Source organism: Carassius auratus, chromosome 36 (genome assembly GCF_003368295.1).
Source record: "Carassius auratus strain Wakin chromosome 36, ASM336829v1, whole genome shotgun sequence".
Lineage (NCBI taxonomy): Eukaryota > Metazoa > Chordata > Actinopteri > Cypriniformes > Cyprinidae > Carassius > Carassius auratus.
In genome coordinates this window covers 2,542,028-2,561,856 of record NC_039278.1, presented here as the reverse complement: position 1 = coordinate 2,561,856, position 19,829 = coordinate 2,542,028, and the positions used below count along the sequence as shown (strand labels likewise).

General features: G+C 37.3%; 1 protein-coding gene across 2 annotated transcripts in view; it reads left to right on the top strand.

Annotated features, from left to right (window-relative positions):
- LOC113054959 (phosphatase and actin regulator 3-like) overlaps nt 1-10,769 on the top strand; it is a 49,013-nt gene extending 38,244 nt beyond the window's left edge. Inside the window, exons 9-13 of one of the 2 annotated variants that reach the window (XM_026220786.1) lie at nt 6,466-6,521; nt 7,755-7,816; nt 8,316-8,456; nt 9,452-9,528; nt 9,975-10,769. In XM_026220786.1, the coding sequence (XP_026076571.1) occupies nt 6,466-6,521; nt 7,755-7,816; nt 8,316-8,456; nt 9,452-9,528; nt 9,975-9,990 (352 nt within the window). In that variant the 3' untranslated portion in view covers nt 9,991-10,769. The remainder of the gene's footprint in view (nt 1-6,465; nt 6,522-7,754; nt 7,817-8,315; nt 8,457-9,451; nt 9,529-9,974) is intronic. The other variant, XM_026220784.1, reaches the window with a different exon arrangement.
- Nucleotides 10,770-19,829: the final 9,060 nt, after the last annotated feature.

Genomic DNA, 19,829 nt, shown 5'->3' with positions numbered 1-19,829 from the left:
GCCTCATTACCCTCTCACAGCTTTCAGTGGCAGCTGGAGTTGCTAGGCAACAGTGGCTGGATATGTGTTTTATTGGCAATGTAGAGGAGTCTCTCTTTTATCTGCTGAAACATTAATCGATGTTCCTCAGAAAGCCTCTGTACAGTACAACCTGCGAAGCAAGGCACAATCTACCATACTGCTACATACTGTGGTGACCAGATCACTGCCCAGACTGACTGATTTCTGTTTCTCATGTTCAGTACAAGCATATGCTCCAGTTCACCGTGAACCTGTTCCTGTGCTGATTAGGTTTAGTCATGTGGCTCTGTCTCATTAGAGTTTTTGATGACATGGGAGTGAACGAAAGGGACTCTACACACTGCTGAAGTGTCCCGGGTTAGGGATGCACCGAAACCGAAACCGAAAATTCTGGATGCACTTGACCAAAAACTGAAACAGAAAATGCTTTGTAATAATTATTTATTATTTTATTTAATAATGTAAAGTAATTATGTAAGACTTTTTAATTTAACTTAATAATTTAATACATTAATATTAAATATATATATATATTATTTTTATTCAGTTCTACGCAACAAAATATATGCAGATATGACTGTGTTTTGACTAATTATCCAAATAACGTCTGGTCCTACGATGCTATTATTATCAGAGCATGTGAGCAGAGCATCGTACAGTGTTGCCATGTTACAGCACAGAGGTGCTACTGCAAACAGGAACAAGAAAACCACACAGAAATTTCCTGTCTGCACGTTATTTGAGTGGCCTTTGCTTTCCATGCTTGTTATGTGTTGCTAGAGTGATCTGGATAGTTGCTAGGTGGTTGTTTATTACGGTGAAGTCATAAGAGCATCTCCCAAGTTACATTCTGCTATCTACTGTAGATATTGTTAGTCTTAGGGACTTGTTTCACCTGTTTCATTATTGTCAAGTGGAAATAAGTCATTATCAGGATCTGTACCATGATATACAGTGTAAGTGGTTTTCAGCTACAGTTAGAAACGCTGTCAAATGACAGTAATTCTGTCTAGCGACTGCTCCAACGATTATAAAGAGAACGATCACTTTCTGTATATGAAATAATCAAGAGTATGCAGCAGATAACAGATGGTTTTCACATCATACAGGAAAAGTGTGAAGTGGAGTGTCTCTGGCTAGATTCACTAATGCATAAACAGCAGTAAACCACTATGGCAAAGAAACTCTGTACTTGAACACTTTATTTCATGGTCCAATTCTCACTATTAACAATCCATTAACTATGATTTTGCCTCAATAAACTCCCAATTATTAATAGTTAGTAAGGTAGTTGTTAAGTTTAGGTTTGGGGTAGGATTAGGAATGTAGAATATGGTCATGCAGAATAAGTGCTTTATAAGCACTAATAAACAACCTATATGTTAATAATAGACATGCTAATAAGCAACTAGATAATAGTGAGAACTGGCCACTAAAATACAGTGTTACCATTTTGAACCAAAAAGTGTCTTTCTTCATCTAACACTCTTGTGACTGATAAACAAGAGTGATTTGTTCAGAACGCTCCTCGTTGATAACATGCGATGATGACACATGTTAAGAGTCGAGTCAAGGGGAATTTATGATGTCGCAATTCTCCCAGTTCCAAATTCTGCTGTTTCAGAAGGATAGAAAATAATAATTGGTAACACTTAAGTTGAGGGACAAATTCTCACTATTAACTAGTTATTAATACTGAGAGTTGGTTCCAAAAACTAAACTGTGACCAGATACTTAATATTTTAACCTGAAGAGTTAGTTTTGAGTTGTGAAATCTAAAGTATGTCTTTATAAGAGAGTTATCTGTCATTTCATGACCACTTTAAACTCACACCCGACTCTTTGGAAACCTGCTAATTTTCACTTAAGACCACTGATCGTATCTTCATGTTTTATGAGAATCATTTTCTCTCACTTACAGTAAAACCCTAAATCATTTATCCTGGTATTTGCCAGAGCATTAGAATATTTCAGACATTTCATCTGCGACATGCAATGCTTGTTTTTATTTTAATGTTCTCTTTGAGAATCTCTTACTCTTACTTAGGACAAAACAGACCCACGTTTACATTTGGTACCTTAGAAAACCCTACCAAAAGAGTTTGTCATTGTTTTTCTTTTTACATTTACATTTACAATGATATATTTCTGGAATTTTGGCAATTTTTTAAAAATAATTTCACAGACTTTTAGAAACAATAAACTCATCATCCCACAAAACAAAGCTGAATCTGTCACACATTCTGACAGCACTGAAGCGTGTTCTCCTGGTTTGGATCAGTTACCCATGCAGCATTATGATTGACTGTGTGTTCCTGGCCTGTATTCTCTCTGCTAAATTAAGCTCAGCTTCTCGACCAGGCGACGGCCCAATGCCTGGGATCCATGGTGACTTCATAACTATTATATATCAAACATGTGACACTAGGACCGGATGTGACATCGCCTTTACAACTCCAAGAAAAGCCCAGATCCTGGAATAATATGCTGCCATCCTACAGTGAAAGCGCTATATTTACCTTTGAATACGCTTGCTAATTGAGTCATCAGAGGCACAATACCATACACCACCAATTAAACACTGCCCACATTCCATTGCATCAGAGTTACATATTCTTTCAAAATCTTCTATTCTGTTTCAATCTTTCAAGAAGGGAATTCAACTGACATTCTTAAGTTTCCTAATATGCATTCCCTTTCCTATTGTGAACGATTGAGCTGTGCATGTTATTTCAAAAAGAATGGAAATTAAGTGTAAAAGAGATGGTGCATTTAGACAAAATTTACAAAATAGCAAAGAAATATGTGATGGTTTGTCTGCTGAACAGCCTTAACACAGTATTCCTCTAATGTAGCACCAATTCACTGAGCTGCTTGCTATAAACATCCCAGTACTGGAAAATCAATCGCTGGAGAGGGCTGAGTTGCTGTGTGGGCCACATATAGACAGTTCCTCCTATGGCAGACATTGTTTCAACCCAATAGCTAATCGATTTGTGTTCATTCCCAGTTCTGGCCACATGAGGATACAATCTATTTAAGGAAACAGCTGAATAGGTCAAAAATAATGCTTGAAGCAATTAGTATCTTGTTTGGTTTCAATTTACCCAACTCGAAGAATGACGAAAATATGCTTTCTCATAGTATTTATAATGCATGTGAGGTAAGCCAATCGGCCTTTCTTAAAAGTGGGTCAATAAATCAAAGTTCTTGTAATTCAGCTGAATTAGTTGTGCCTCCCAGCTGTACACCAGAAGACTTTAGATGTGGAGCGGTTTGAAGATCAGACCTCATGTTGTTCCTGTCGGGGGTAATGTTGGGACAGACGGAGGCCACCAGCTCCCAGTCTCACATCTCGCTCTGTTCTAAAGAGCAGACCTGGGGTCAGACGGGACATTTGATCAATTATTGAAAGCAAGCCTAGAATAAAATTGCTTTTATGTCTAAGCCTTTTATTTATGTATTTACTAAATAGTATAGTAGGTATGACATTTAGAAAATAACTTGATATTTGGCTGTCTTTCTGTTTGACATATGTGAGAGGATCATTATAAACAGCTAGTGTTGCAAGTGAAATATAGTAAAATAAATAAAATACAGTAAGAATTGAGTTGTAGTAATCGAGGCATGGGTTCCATGTTGGCTATATGAATCAGTATTAGGAAGAATATTGAAGCAGTTTCAGTTTATGCACCAATATAAATATATGTAGTAATTGCAAACAGCAATATTTACATATTCATTATTGTTTTGAATCAGTATGATATATTTTTTAAAGAATTTTTTTTTTTTTTTAGCAAGGACACATTAAATTGATCAAAAATAAATATATCAAATATATGCTGTTCATCAAACTTTATATATATATATATATATATATATATATATATATATATATATATATATATATATATAAAAAAAATTATCCAGCAGCACAACCATTTTCAACCGTAATAATAATCAGAAATGTTTCTTGAGCAGTAAATCATATTATTATAATGATTTCTGGAGGTCATGTGACACTGAAGACTGGAGGAAAGATGCTGGAAATCCTAAATATATTGATATAATATTTGTAAAATGTAATTATATTTATATATGTATATATATATGTATATTACAATATAAATACTAATAATATTTCACAATATTACAGTTTTTTATCAACTTAAGCATCTTCTTTCATCTTGATGATCCCCATAATCATAATTGGAGACTAACTTGACCATTTTGAATGATACAAATATATGAATCTGTTTGTTTAACAGATTAATTGAAACAGAAACTGAAATTATTCCCAGAAATCAATCAAGCTTACCAACTTACCAACATCATTTCTGCTATTGAAGTAAAAGTCAGAAACACTAATAAATCATCTGTTAAAACTATGTGTAATGACACAGCCGTCTGTTCAATTAATCAACAAGGTTTATGATATTGCTTCTTTGATGTTCAACAAATATACTATTCAACAACAATTTGTTGAAACTTCTTTTGTATTTGTAATAGGATAGATAGCTTCTTCATTAAGTACTGTAAATGACAGTGTAATATTACATGTCTTCGAGAAACAAAACAAAACATGATTTCATCTCATTTCTTTGCACATACAAATGGCACTCGAAGAAGCACCCCGGAAGTTACATAAACGTTCAAACTATTCCTGAGCATGGAAGTAAACTTGTGTAATGGTCCTTGGCATCCCTGTCCCTCAGGGTGTCCACGACACACTTGGCCATCAATCAAAGCCGTAATGGCCACCCATGCAGTCAGAGACTGTCTGAAGCCTCCTTCATATCTCCGGCCGCTCTGCTGAGGCTCGGCATTAACACACAGCTCGCTGGACAACGGCAGGCCACGAAATCCAGAAATCCACGAAATCCACGAAAAACCTTCGAGATGTTGTATTGAGCTGATGAATACATTTCTCTGAATAGCCAATTCTCCATAAGCACTCTCTGGATAGCACATTTTGTATATTTCAGAAATAAATGCTTGATTTTAGAGGCTTTTAACTGGAATTCAACTTTATTAATTTATCTACAGTAGTATTATTGAAGGTTTTCCCACAGTGTGTGCATTTAAAGGCTTCTTTGAATGTGGTTCGAGCCTGGACGGCTCGGCTCAGTTTAATCTTCTTTTGGCTCGGCCAATCAGGCAAGATTAAAAAATATGGAACTGTGTTTTGTGTTTTTGTTTTTAACAGCAGTGTGCAGGTCAGCCTTAAGCCTGCCATCTTTATGATTCGAGGCATTGTGTTCTGTTGTGCCGTGACAATTAAAGTGTTCATCACAGCTGTCATCTAGCAGTGAGGAGGTGATATGAAGCGTCCCATCATTTAGGTGATATAAGTGGTCACCCAGGGCTCCAGTGTCCTGGGGGTTTGCAGGGTGGTCTATAATAACTGAGCAGATCATTCATTTCAGTGTAAGGACTATTCTTAGCCATTGTTATCTTTCAGGACAAACAGAACAAGATCAGTTTGGTTTCATTGATCAGATGTGTCAAATATGTTTATTTATTACTTTTTTCCCCCAATGATATTACAACTCACTATTTACTTTTCAAAGTGTGAGAAAGGATGTGAAAAAGTAAAGAAGAACAAGTTTGGGAAATGTTGTCTGAAATAATCAGCACTCTATGAGATATATCTTTGAAATTCAAAGGTTGTGAGAAGCGTTCAGCATTATAGGATTCTAAATATCATAAAAGCACATTATTGCTTAAATAAGTTGAACGATTACATAATTTTACCCTTCTTCTCTGAGTGAACTAAAGCGATGCGCCGATGCTTTTCACTCCCAGAAATGTCCTTGTGCAATTTACTGGTGTGTAGTTTTATACAGCGCGTTGAGATCAACATTAATATTGTATCGATATTAAAGCATCCATCAGAGGTGTGGATGGAGGTTGTATTTTCCCTGACTGCAGCATATTCCTCGTGCGCGCGCACTGAGTGTGCGTGGGGATCTCTCCCGCACGCGCCGCCCCCTTTATAAATGATGCGTAAAGGATCTCCAGGATCACACCACTCTGAGACTTCAGAGAACTCAGGAGCAGATGCTCATCTGCGTCTCCACTTCATCTTTTTCACTCTTTTCTAATACATTTTGATACAAACCGACGTTTTTCTTCGTCGATGAGGCTTTCGTGTGGTAACCGCGCTCCCTCGAGCAAGTTCCGTTCTCTCCATTCCGTGAAATCAGGGATTTTCAAGCACAGATAATAATAAACCTCGTGATCTTCCCCGATGTGGGAGTGCTTTAGACACGCAGATGCTGGGCGATGTTTAGACGCGAGATGGGAGGCAGGGTTTCCCCGTAACATGCGCGGATCGCGGGACCCCCGCTGACACCGACACACTCACGCGAGCGCGCTGCTGCACACAGACTGACACAGACACTTCAACATGGTCCAGAACGTGATTTTGGTGTTTTTCCGCAGGAGACTGAGTCAGAGACCGGCGGTGGAGGAGCTGGAGAGCCGGAACATCCTCAAACGTGAGTAGCACCTGTCAGACCAGACCTTTTCTTCTGTGGAAATAATGTTTGTCACCTGCCTGTTGACTAATAACATAAGCGTATTGCTTGAAATTCTATTGCAATTGTGTTTTTATACAATATGTGCAGCCAATGCATTTTTCCAGTAGTGAATAAAATAAAAAAAAATATATGAAAATACCATTTCAGTTTTTCTACTTCAAAATTTCACATTTAATATCTCACTTGCTTTTTCTTTGTGATTGTTTGAAATCTACTGTCATTTTCTGAGGGAAAACTCTTTCAACACTAAATATTTTTCAATGTATTTCTCTATAAATGTATAATTCTGTATTTCTTCTGTAACAGTCTCTATAATTCGGGGTATAATAATATATAATAATCTGAGGGAGGCTTGTATGTAATTTCAGCTGAGAGATTATAGAGGCAATCTGTCTGGAGCTCCACACAATGATATCAGTGATTACAGATTGTGAGGCTGGCAGAGATTACACAGGTCTACACATGACCACAATCTGAGTCAAACTGAGTGATTTCAGGGGAGGATTTTCACATTGTTTAAATCACAAGTTACATTTATAAGACATTTAGGCCTTTCTTCATCAGTGTAACTGGAATTCTACAGAAATCAGACGCAGTTTTTAGGATAGTCTACTTCAGCATGTGTCCCTGTGATGAGGCACGGCACCTGTGTCTGACTCTGAGCAGCTGTCTGCTGACTTGGGCTGATCTCTCCACCTGTCCGCGTGCACATGCTCCAAACACTCCCTCAGCCCCAAACCACTGGGATTCCAGACACACATTTAATCAAAGCAAGGACGAGCAGCAAGGAGACAGTCCTGATGTGACAGGAATATTAAACGTGTTTTCAGAAGTGGTTTATCGTAGTTCAATCAGACTAGATAGACACGTGCGTCTAAGTCCTTCACAGCAGAGATTCAGATAATCCACGTATTTGACAGAGGGAAATGTACGAGATCAATGTTATCCTGTGCTGTGAAAGGTTAAAGCCTATTAAAGATGCTGTAATCTGGCGCTCTGGTATTGTAAGCTGGGACAGGAGATTCTTCAGGATCGGATTTTAGTATTGAACCAAGGCATGAGAAGTTTTATTTAAAAAAACAAAAACAAATCATACACATATTGAATACACTGACATTTGAAGGAAAACCTCTTCCAGCAATAGTGCATGCTTTTTCTCATCTGTGATTATTATTTTTGGTGGATTTGCAGAGAGGAATGACCAGACAGAGCAAGAGGAGAGAAGGGAAATCAAGCAAAGGCTTAACAGAAAGGTAAGTGAATCCTGACAAAAATATCAAACAGTAACGTGTACTTGCTGTCTGCTCAGCCTGCAGTATTCCCTCTGTCCTCTGAGGAAAGACACTAGTACTGCTGTAATAACAGTCAAAAGCCTGTAAACGTCATATGTCAAAAAGAATGACAGTTTTAAAACAATTCGTAATAATTTCAGATTATAATTCTTAAGAGAAAAAAATCACAAATTTGATTTGATCAAATCAGTAAGTCAAGAGTGTTGAGGTAAAGCCACTTAAATGTGGTCAAATCATTGTAACGCACACCCCTGAGTGGATTAACAGATATCCAGCAGTAAATATACAGTTGCATTTATTAATAATAACAAGGACATCCTGAATCAGAATATTTGTATTTGATTTGGATCATGGGGCGATCAATAGTCTTTGTGTTTAATCGGTTCAAACACAGCTCATCCTGTACAGAATTGAACGTTTTTTCTTTGACTACACCTCTGTCTTATTCTTGTGTTTGCAGCTCAACCAGCGGCCCACCGTTGACGAGCTGCGGGACAGAAAGATTCTGATCCGTTTCAGTGACTATGTGGAAGTGGCCAAAGCTCAGGATTACGACAGGAGAGCAGACAAGCCCTGGACCAGACTATCTGCTGCAGACAAGGTGTGTGCATTACAAACCCACTACAGACCACCACACAGCGATACATTTGATAGAACAAACAGCAGAACTCTAGGTTTTGTTGTATTTTAGAACACATTAATAATATATATATATATATATATATATATATATATATATATATATATATATATATATATATATATATGTTTGATTGATAAAATCTAGGCCCAAATGGTCTGCGAAGTTCACATTTTCTGTTCTTATTTTTGGAGAAATTTGTGGAATCTACAGAAAGGATTTATTTTATTTATACATTTATAAGTTGTATTAAACAGTTCCCAACAGTATTATCATATTAGACAAAATATGGACTATTCAAGCATTTTTTAAAGCAATGGATAATTTTATTCAGCAAGTATCCATAAAATTGATCAAAAGTAACATTAAAGGTATATTACCATACCTGTAAAAGCTTTGTTCATCTTTGGAACAGAATTTAAGATATTTCGGATGAAAATGGAGTGGAGTATCCCTTTAAAGAAATTTAGAATGTTGCAACTTTCTATTCATCTCTGAATCCTGAAAAATTAAAAGTATGACTGTTTCCACAAAAATATTCAGTAGTTAATAATCAGAGATGTTTCTTGAGCAGTAAATCATCATATTATTCTGATTTCTGAAGATCATGTGACACTGAAGACTGGAGGAATGAGGCTGAAAATAAATTCTATTTTAACAGATATTCAAATGGAAAACAGCTTTTCTAAATTGAAATTAATGTTTCACAATATTATTGTATTTTGATCAAATAACTGCAGCCTAGTGAGCAAAACAGACTTCTTGCTAAAATATTTACAAATTTTACTGACCCCAAATTTTTCTATATAAAGATTCTGTGTGAGCCTCCTCATGAGCAGCTTGTGTGAAGTCAACAAAACCAGAACAGATCATTTATAAAACATCAGCTGATCTTCTTTCCAGTGACCTGCTTCACGCGTGTCTGTTGTCCAGCTCATTCTTGTGTTGTTTCTCAGGCGGCGATACGCAAAGAGCTGAATGAGTTCAAGAGCAATGAAATGGAGGTTCATTCATCAAGCAAACACCTGACAAGGTCGGTGTGTGTTTCCATTACTTCCTTGTGTATTTATACATGGCCTGGTTCTATATAATGTTCTGTGTTTGCATAACTGTTCATCACATCTACAATAGATGATTTCTGGCAGGACACATACAGTACAGTAGATCAGTATGGGAGGTTGGTTAAATATAGCCCTATCTCCACTGTCCTGAAAGTGCAGAGTTTGCAGAATAAGCACACTTAATCGCTTGCGGACATGTGTAACAAATGCTTGCTCACATTCAGCTTACGTTTGTTTTACGTTAGACCTCATTTCTGTGAGCACAAATAGCTGAACAGGGTCCCAGTCCTGTGCTGAGCAGAGCTCTGTGTGGAACACACACACACACACACACACTGCTCTTCTATTAATACACATTCGATGGATGATAGTTGGCTCTTTGGGTGTCTTACAGGTGTCTTCTCCCTTTGCATTGCAGGTTCCATCGACCATAGCAAGCTTTCTTCCGTGAAGAACATGCTAACGGTGTCTCTGTGAAGTCCCAGACCTCAGGAGGCTGTCCATGGCTGCTCCATGGAGGGCCTGATATTTGGGCGCTAGTGAACCTTGGAGGCTATGTCTCTGGAGCTTCAGCCTGAAAAAGCTCAAACCCCTTCAAACTCCACTCAGTCCAGCTACAAGTCTGTAGATTATTGAGCCTTTATTCTTCTTCAGGGGACTCTTGTGAGACGGTGGAAGACTGTTTGAAAGACTCTGACTTTTCGTTGTTTTTTTGTAATGGACTGTTTTAACCAGTCGCCTTTTGATGCCAACGGGGGGGCGGGTGGGGGTCAAGCATGTGACTCTTTTGAATCTTTTTCCCGCACCAGTGTTGGTGCTGTAGTGACACCCCGAACGTTTCTGGGCTCCTACTAAACTTGAGTTTCATATCAGCTGTATAGATGTTAGTATGAGGAACGGGAATCATGTCTTACCTTTGCAAGGACTATTTATTGTCTGTACAGTACAAGCTTTGGATTTTTAACAAACAACAAGAAAGTCTGTCTTCTTTTCTGAATGAATGGATGGATGATGAATCGATTTAGGTGGAACACTGTGCTCATACTCCCATGGACCATCTCTTCTAACAATCCTCATCTCTGATGCTCATTTGTCTAATCAGTCTCCGTCTTGTGTTCAAGAGAACGGCAGATTCAGTTTCTTTTATAAACCTAAGCCACGTATAATAGTCTTACATAAGCTTTCAGGAAGAGAAGAAAACACGAGAAGTCATTATTTCCATTCACACACACACACACACACACACACACACACACATCACAGGTCTATGAGGGAAGATCCTCCATTAGTTTAGCATTCATTCCTGAAGATGAAGTGTTAGGTCGGTTGAATGTAAGGTTATATTTTTCCCTCATGACATCAGTAGTAGCAGTAGTCACCAGGACCGTGGTGTCAGTCGATGGAGAGAAGGCACGATTTCCTTTTGAGGTTAATGAAAAAGAAGACGTCAAGATCAAAAACAAGAGTCTGAAATGAATTAATAATGCTTTTTAGACACAGTATTTACTTGATCATCGAGACATCTGATGAGAAACTGCAGCAGTGGTGAAAACTAGTCATTCGCAGTTCTATACTTGTTTCATTTATTCTTTTTAACAAACGTTAATGCATTTCAAGATGTGAGTTAAAAAAAATATATATATATATTGTGAGACTAGTTGTCAGTAAGGGCTAAATATTCATTACACAGACAAAGTAATCAACTGAGTCTGCATGGTGTTTCACACAACTGATGAAATCAGGCCGGGTCATGAAGAGCATTTCTGATTATGATAAAACATAGGAGAAGATGATGAGACAGACCGCTCCTTTAAACTTTTTTGTTGTTGTTTGTTAGGGCTGGAACGGAGTCGTGTGTTTCTCAGGACACCTCGTTCACTGATATTAGGAACAATCTGTGCATGCTTTTCCAGAACACCTTTAATGACTAATAGAAAATGATCACTTTTAAGGAGCTGAGGGTTTTCTCCTTCTAATTGAGCTTTAAGCATTATGTTCCAGACAAGTCAAAAGGAGAACGTGACTACTCGAAAATGTCATGAAGTGCATTATAACATTTCATGGCTCCCTGTGGTGGAGTCAGATTAGAGCCAACAGCAGCACACTTAGACACGCAAACACTATTTAGTGCAATTTTCCTTCACAATGTGAACTGTGTAATTTTACACAGTGGCAATTTCAAGAGCTTGAGACGTGCCACTCCCAAAAATGATTCATTCTCTATAGTTCATATTAAGACATCTTGAAATGTATGCTTATACATCACGTTATTAGTATTGTGTACTGTTTAAGCAGGCCTCCTCACTTGAGCAGAAACCAACCACAGGTTTGTCTCGTCATGCACAGATTCTGTACTGGTTTTATAACCACACAAAGCTACCTTTGTGTCAGATCAGCTCTGGTTATGTAAGAGCATCTTTGGGGAATATTTCTCTGTAAGCAGATCCAATCATCAAATGTCTTCATACTCAAACTCCAGGATATTCCTCTTTTATCTTGAGGAAAACATCAGACAACACACAAATCAATCGTGAGAACTTGATTCAGTATGTCTGTTTGAAACAAGACTACGCAAGGCAAATAAAATCTCTAAATTGAGGGCTTTTCTCCCTCATCTTGTATGAAATCATCGTCAGAGAGTCTCCAGCAGGGTATAAACAAGGAACAAAGCAAGATTACTTTATCACACACACACATCCATAGTTTGATGTGCAGTTATTTTAAAGGAAACTGCCCATAGCATGCACTGACTGAATATTTAATACTGCACATTGTGCAACATTAATATTTAAATAAAAAGTAATCAAGATAAGATATACAAACAGTTTTGTGATACTCAATTCAGTGCCAAAATTCAATTTTCTAAGTATGTGAGCTCTTTTGGACCTTCTTAATAAATACATTATATACATGCATATACTGATGGAAATCTGAGGAACCCTAAATCTTTTTTATTTTCTTTTGTATTTCAGATTGTGGACACCAGTCTGTCTCGATTGTCCCCTTTTCCACCCCCTAATCAAATGTGGAAGAATTGAAGTTACACATTTCCTCTTTAGGATTCACAGCACCATCTAGTGTTTTGTCACAGTACTATTTTGAATCAGAGATGCTTTCTTTTACTATCAACAGCCCAGTTCAGAATAATCTTTTGTTATTCAATAACAGAAAGAAATAAAGTCATAACAAATTAGAAATTTCACAAACATGCCATCAAAATGAGCACAGTAACTCTAGTTTTAATGGTAATGCTCTGCATAATTTTGTTTAGCTATTGCTAAAGGCAGCAAGGCTGAATAATCTTCATCAAACAGAGCGTTTCAGATGTGCACTGCAACTGTGTAAAAGGTTAAGTGTGCTTAGAGTCGTTTCTCTCTAGGTTTAAAGATGATGATATATTTAGACCTGACCTCAAATTTCTAGCATGCACCCTTACAGCTGTACTGAGTCAGAAGCACACTGTTTGCCTTCTTCAGAAGCCATTAGCAGGAGGTCGGCCTGGAGAAATCTGTGCCGGGTAAGGTCAAGGAGAGCGTAAAATATCACTCATATTTATTCTCCAGTAAATATGAATTCAATTCAATTCAATTTTATTTGTACAGGTGCTGGTCATATCATTAGAATATCATCAAAAAGTTTATTTATTTCACTAATTCCATTCAAAAAGTGAAACTTGTATATTATATTCATTTATTATTCATTATTCATTCATTATTATATTCATTCATTATTCTGATTCTGATTACACACAGACTGATATATTTCAAGTAAAGTATATTTCAGGAAAAGTATCCTTAGTTGTCAGTTATAAACATCAAAATTAAAAGAAATAAACATTTGAAATATATTATATTAGTATATTAGTCTGTGTGTAATGAATTAATATAATAAACAAGTTCCACTTTTTGAATGGAATTAGTTAAATAAATCAACTTTTTGATGATATTCTAATTATATGACCAGCACCTGTATAGCGCTTCTCACGATTGCAAAGCAACTTCACAGAAAATGAACATTTCTGTAATAATATTTAGTAGTAGCTTATGAGTGGTGACTCAGTTTATGTACATATGACAGAAATTTATGGAAAAATCAATAAAAGACATAATCAAAGAGACGATGAACACTATTTACAACAATTATTCGGATGCAATCAAACTTATAGCAAAATTTTGTAGTTCTGTATGTTGTTTCAGGGTTAGCATCATCTGAGGTCCTCTGAGGGTCAGCATCATCTCTTCTCAGGTGTTCTGGATCCAGACTGGAGCTTGTGTAAATCCTTGTTACCGCAAAACAGAGAAACAAATCCAACAAAGTAAAATTAACCCAACCAAGTAAATTGTTTAACCCAGGCTAAAGAATAATAATGCACATTTGATCAGATATAACTGTAGTCCAAGATTATGAGATGCATTATTCGAATGCTTGGCGAAAGAGATGCGTTTTTAATCTAGATTTAAACAGAGAGAGTGTGTCTGAACCCCGAACATTATCTGGAAGGCTATTCCAGAGTTTGGGAGCCAAATGTGAGAAAGCTCTACCTCCTTTAGTGGACTTTGCTATCCTAGGAACGACCAAAAGTCCAGCGTTTTGTGACCTTAGGGTGCGTGATGGGTTGTAGCGTGGTAGAAGGCTAGTTAGGTACGCTGGGGCTAAACCATTTAGGGCCTTATAGGTAAGTAATGATAATTTGTAACTGATACGGAACTTAATAGGTAGCCAGCGCAGAGACTGTAAAATTGAGGTAATACGATCATATTTTCTTGACCTGGTAAGGACTCTAGCTGCTGCATTTTGGACGACCTGTAGCTTGTTTATTGAAGAAGCAGGACAACCACCTAGAAGTGCATTACAATATTCCAGTCTAGAGGTCATGAATGCATGAACTAGCTTTTCTGCATCAGAAACAGATAACATGTTTCGTAGCTCGCCAATGTTTCTAAGATGGAAAACATGGGAAATATGATTTTCAAAAGACAAGTTGCTGTCTGTTTTGCAACTGCAGGGGATTTTAATATTCACATAGATAATGCAGAAAACAAAACCACAAAAGAAATGATAACGGTTCTAAACACTTTTGGCCTGATTCAGCATGTGCAGAGACCCACACACAAAGGTGGACACACTCTGGATCTAATCATCAGTAGGGGTCTAAACATTTCATCCATTATTATTAAGGACATAGCACTATCTGATCACTTCTGTATTTTCTTTGATATATTGATCTCTGCTACCACTGAATCTAGATCTGTCTCTGTCAGAAGGAGATGCATTAACGAGAACACAAGTGTACTAATTATGGAGGCTATATCTTTAACACCAAGCATTTCTGCAGACTCTGTTGATATTCTCCTTGATTCCTTCAACTCAAAAGTTGAGAATATTATTGATGATATTGCACCAATAATAGTCAGTAAGAAAACAAACAGACAGAAATCAGTTTGGAGAAGATCAACAGCAGTTCAGACTATGAAAAGACAATACAGAAAAGCCGAGCGGATGTGGGAAGACGAAACTTGAAATTCACTATAGCATCTATAAAGAGAGCCTTCATGCTTTTAATGTGAAACTAGCCACAGCTAGACAGAATTTCTTCTCAAACCTTATAAACAGTAACTTAAACAACACTCGTACTCTTTTTGCCACTGTTAGAGACTGACAAACCCCCCAAGTCAGATTCCCAGTGAAATGCTCTCAGACAGCAAATGCAATGAGTTTGCTTCTTTCTTTTCTGAGAAGATCATAAATATCAGGAAGGCAATTTGCACATCCTCAAGTAATGCAGAGGTCAGAAAGATTCTGCCAAAATATCAAAATGATACTATGTCTATTTTTGAAGCAATTGATAGCAAAATTCTGGAAGACATAGTGCAGCACCTAAAATCGTCAACCTGTTGTCTTGACACACTTCCCACATCTTTTTTCAAAAGTGTGCTTGACTGCTTAAAAGCAGATCTCTTAGAAGTGGTGAATGCCTCACTTCTTTCTGGGACATTTCCAAATCCTTGAAAACGTCAGTTGTTAAGCCCCTGCTGAAAAAGACCAATCTTGATAACACAATTTTGAGCAATTTTAGACCAATATCTAATCTTTCTTTTATAGGCAAAATTATAGAAAAGGTAGTTTTTAATCAGCTGAACAAATACTTAAACTCAAATGGATACCTGGACAATTTTCGATCTGGTGTTCGACCGCATCATAGCACAGAAACAGCACTCATTAAGTTAATAAATTATATTTGCTTAAATTGTGACTCTGGCAAAATATCGGTGCTGGTATTGCTAGATCTCAGAGCTGTGTTTCACACTGTCAAACTGTTGACTGGAAAACTGGGTTGGGCTTTCTGGGATGGTACTCAAATGGTTCAGTTCATACTTAGAAGGGAGAGGCTATTATGTGAGTCTAGGAGAGCATAAGTCTAAGTGGATGTCCATGACATGCGGAGTCCCACAAGGCTCAATTCTTGCACCGCTCTTGTTTAGCCTGTATATGCTTCCACTAAGTCAAATAATGAGAAAGAACCAAATTGCCTACAACAGCTATGCTGATGATACCCAGGTTTACCTAGCCTTATCTCCAAATGACTACAGCCCCATTGACTCCCTCTGCCAATGCATTGAGGAAATTAATAGTTGGATGTGCCAGAACTATCTTCAGTTAAATAAGGAAAAACTGAAGTCATTGCATTTGGAAACAAAGATGAAATGTTCAAGGTGAATGCATACCTTGACTCTAGGGGTCAAACAAATAAAAATCAAGTCAGGAATCTTAGTGTGATTCTGGAGACAGACCTTAGTTTCAGTAGTCATGTCAAAGCAGTAACTAAATCAGCATACTATCATTTAAAAAACATTGCAAGAATTAGATGTTTTGTTTCCAGCCAAGACTTGGAGAAACTTGTTCATGCCTTTATCACCAGCAGGGTGGACTATTGTAATGGGCTCCTCACCGGCCTTCCCAAAAAGACCATTAGACAGCTGCAGCTCATCCAGAACACTGCTGCCAGGATTCTGACTAGAACCAGAAAATCTGAGCATATCACACCAGTCCTCAGGTCCTTACACTGGCTTCCAGTTACATTTAGGATTGATTTTAAATTACTTTTACTCGTATATAAGTCACTAAATGACCTAGGACCTAAATATATTGCAGATATGCTCACTGAATATAAACCTAACAGAGCACTCAGATCATTAGGATCAAGTCAGTAAGAAATACCAAGGATTCACACAAAACAAGGGGAGTCCTCCTTTAGTTACTATGCCGCCCGCAGTTGGAATCAGCTTCCAGAAGAGATCAGATACGCTAAAACACTAGTCACATTTAAATCTAGACTCAAAACCCATCTGTTTAGCTGTGCATTTATTGAATGAGCATTGTGCAATGTCCGAACAGATTGCACTATATTTACACTGTTTTATTTTTTATTTTTTTTTAATCATTTTCTGTTTTTAAATGTTTTAATCATTTTAAAATTGCTTGTTTTATTTTTGTTATTTTTTCCTTCATGATTATTTTACTTTCTTTTATGTAAAGCACTTTGAATTACCATTGTGTACGAAATGTGCTATATAAATAAACTTGCCTTGCCTTGCCTAATATAACACCCAGATTTCTGACTGTAGATGAAGTAAAAGTACATTCGTCTAGTTGCAAACTGTAGTCTACTAGATTCTGTGTACTGTTTTTTGGTCCAATAAGTAATCTCTGCCTAATCCAAATTTAATAGACAAAAATTATCATCCAATCTTTTACATTTTTTTCACTCTGTTAGCTTAGATAATTCAGAAGTTTCATCTGGTGTCGTTGAGATATATAGCTGAGTATCATCAGCATAACAGTCAAAACTAATCCCGTATTTTCTAATAATATTGTCTGATATTGTCTGGGCAACTGTGTACAGTATATCGAAAATAGAAGGGGACCTAGGACGGATCCTTGTGGCACTCCATATTTTACTGATGATAAATGAGATGACTCCCCATTTAAATAAACAAAATGGTAGCGATCGGACTGGTATGATCTAAACCATCTTAGAGCCTGCCCTTGAATACCTGTATAGGTTTGTAATCAATCTATGAGTATGTCATGATCTATGGGGTCGAACGCAGCACTAAGATCAAGTAAAACTAGCAATGAGATGCAGCCTTGATCTGGCACAAGAAGCATGTCATTTGTAATTTTAACGAGTGCATTTTCTGTGCTATGGTGGGGCCTGAAACCTGATTGAAATTCTTCTTAGAGATAATGTTTTTGCAGGAAGGAACACAACTGAACAGACACAACATTTTCTAAAATTTTAGACATAAATGGATGATTTGATATGGGTCTGTAATTTGCCAGCTCACTAGGATCTAGTTGTTGTTTCTTAATAAAAGGCTTAATAACCGCCAGCTTGAATGGTTTTGGGACGTGACCTAAAGATAACAAGTTATAGGTGATAGGTGATAGATATTGGATAGCTTCTTTGCTTCATTAAAAATAAATACATAAAACCTGTATTTACTCAGGTTGCCTTACTCATGTTTAGTATGAAATATACACAAGAAACCGAAGAAATCAGGCTGAAGGCAAACACTTTTTCACACCACTGTATATGGCATGTAGTGAAGAGTCAGATGAAATGCACCAGGCTTTCTTCACATTCTCCAGGGATCGTCAATTTGTACGCCTGACAGGTCAGTTTAACATTACACCCACCATTGTTGTCCCAGAAATCAAATCCTCTGACCCGGTAGCAGATGGAGAACTGTAGCATGGCACCTGGCTGCATGATAAAAGGTAGGACAGGCAGGTGAAACCGAAACTTGTCGGACTCTGGATTGGGCCCATCTCTGTGAACAGTGGAGATGCAGCTCGCTTTACTCTCCGCACTGCTTTTCCAGTCGGTAAATGAGTATCGTACCGTAACCTCTTTCTTATAGGCCAAGTTCAGCACTTGGACAGTTCCAATAATTGCCAGTTCAGAGCAAATAACCTGATCCAGGCAAACTTGCTGATGGCACAAGCTCTTGACCATTGTGACTCACCTATCGAGAAGAAACAAAGCAACCTCTGTGTTCAATCACAGACCTTCTCACTCCTTGAGTTCTCTCCAGCGCTAGAAAGCTGATCAGATTTTTACACTGGTCCTACTTGCCATATCTAAGTCTTCTTTTGTTTTGCAGACATTTTCCTTTTTTGTTTTTTTTATTTGCCATCTATGTTTCTGTCGTCGCTCGGCTCGGCTAATGTCCATCCTGTGCACTGAGCGCTCTCTTGTCCACTTCATGAGTAGACACCCCCCTTACTGCTTATTGGCTTCAAGTTTGTTTTGGTACTCAGCCCGACTTTTAAAAAAATACATACCCCACCTTTAATATTGATCCTGGCCCATTTCTAGCCCTGTTTGGGGACTTTCTTTTGCCTGATTTGATGGCCCTAGATCGTAAAGTTATTTCTTTTCCTACAATCTTGTCCAGACAGGCTATTCTATTCAAGTGGAAGCACACAGGTGGATACAGGACATTTTCTATTGTGTTAGGTTTGAGAAACTGTGATGTTCATTCTGTTCCATTCTCAAAGGTTTACCTTGTTTACCTCCAACTGGCAACAATCCATAACTTTCAACTATTAAAAAACTGTCTTCAGAAGGAACTTAAGTTTATTATTTTATTAAATGTATTCATTTATATTTCATTTATTTTTTATTATTTGTGTTTTTCTTTTCTTCTTCCAATATGAGTTATGTTGAGGGGTTATTTGGGTGGTTGGAAGGATTGTGAGAGAGATTCATATGGACAGTTTCCTGTGGTTACTACTTTTTTTTAATGATGTATCCTTCTGTCTTTGAAGATGCCAATAAAAAAGATTTTTAAATAATAATAAACATGACAAAAGAAAACAAAAACGCGTAATATTTTGATATCTACAGTACATTTAAACAGTAGCCTAAGCGTTTGATTGACTAAACACGAAACTCAAGCGATACATTCAGCTTCAGTTTTACGTCTATATATGGCAACAGATTGTTACATTGCTGTAAGTTGTGAGGAAGAACGCCCTTGTTTATATGCAGTTAAAACTAATATACAAACAAAATATTCATTTTAAAGTAGAGAAAACCTCTTCACCTAGTGTGGTTGTAATAAAATAAGCGGAGATCGAGCGCCTGTGACATTTAACTACTGATCCCATCATGTCTGAACTATCACACCAGCGATTATTATTAGAGCCCCGTACATGAGATAAAGACAGTCTCACGTCTTGTCTGTAAACAAGCGAGATCTCAGAC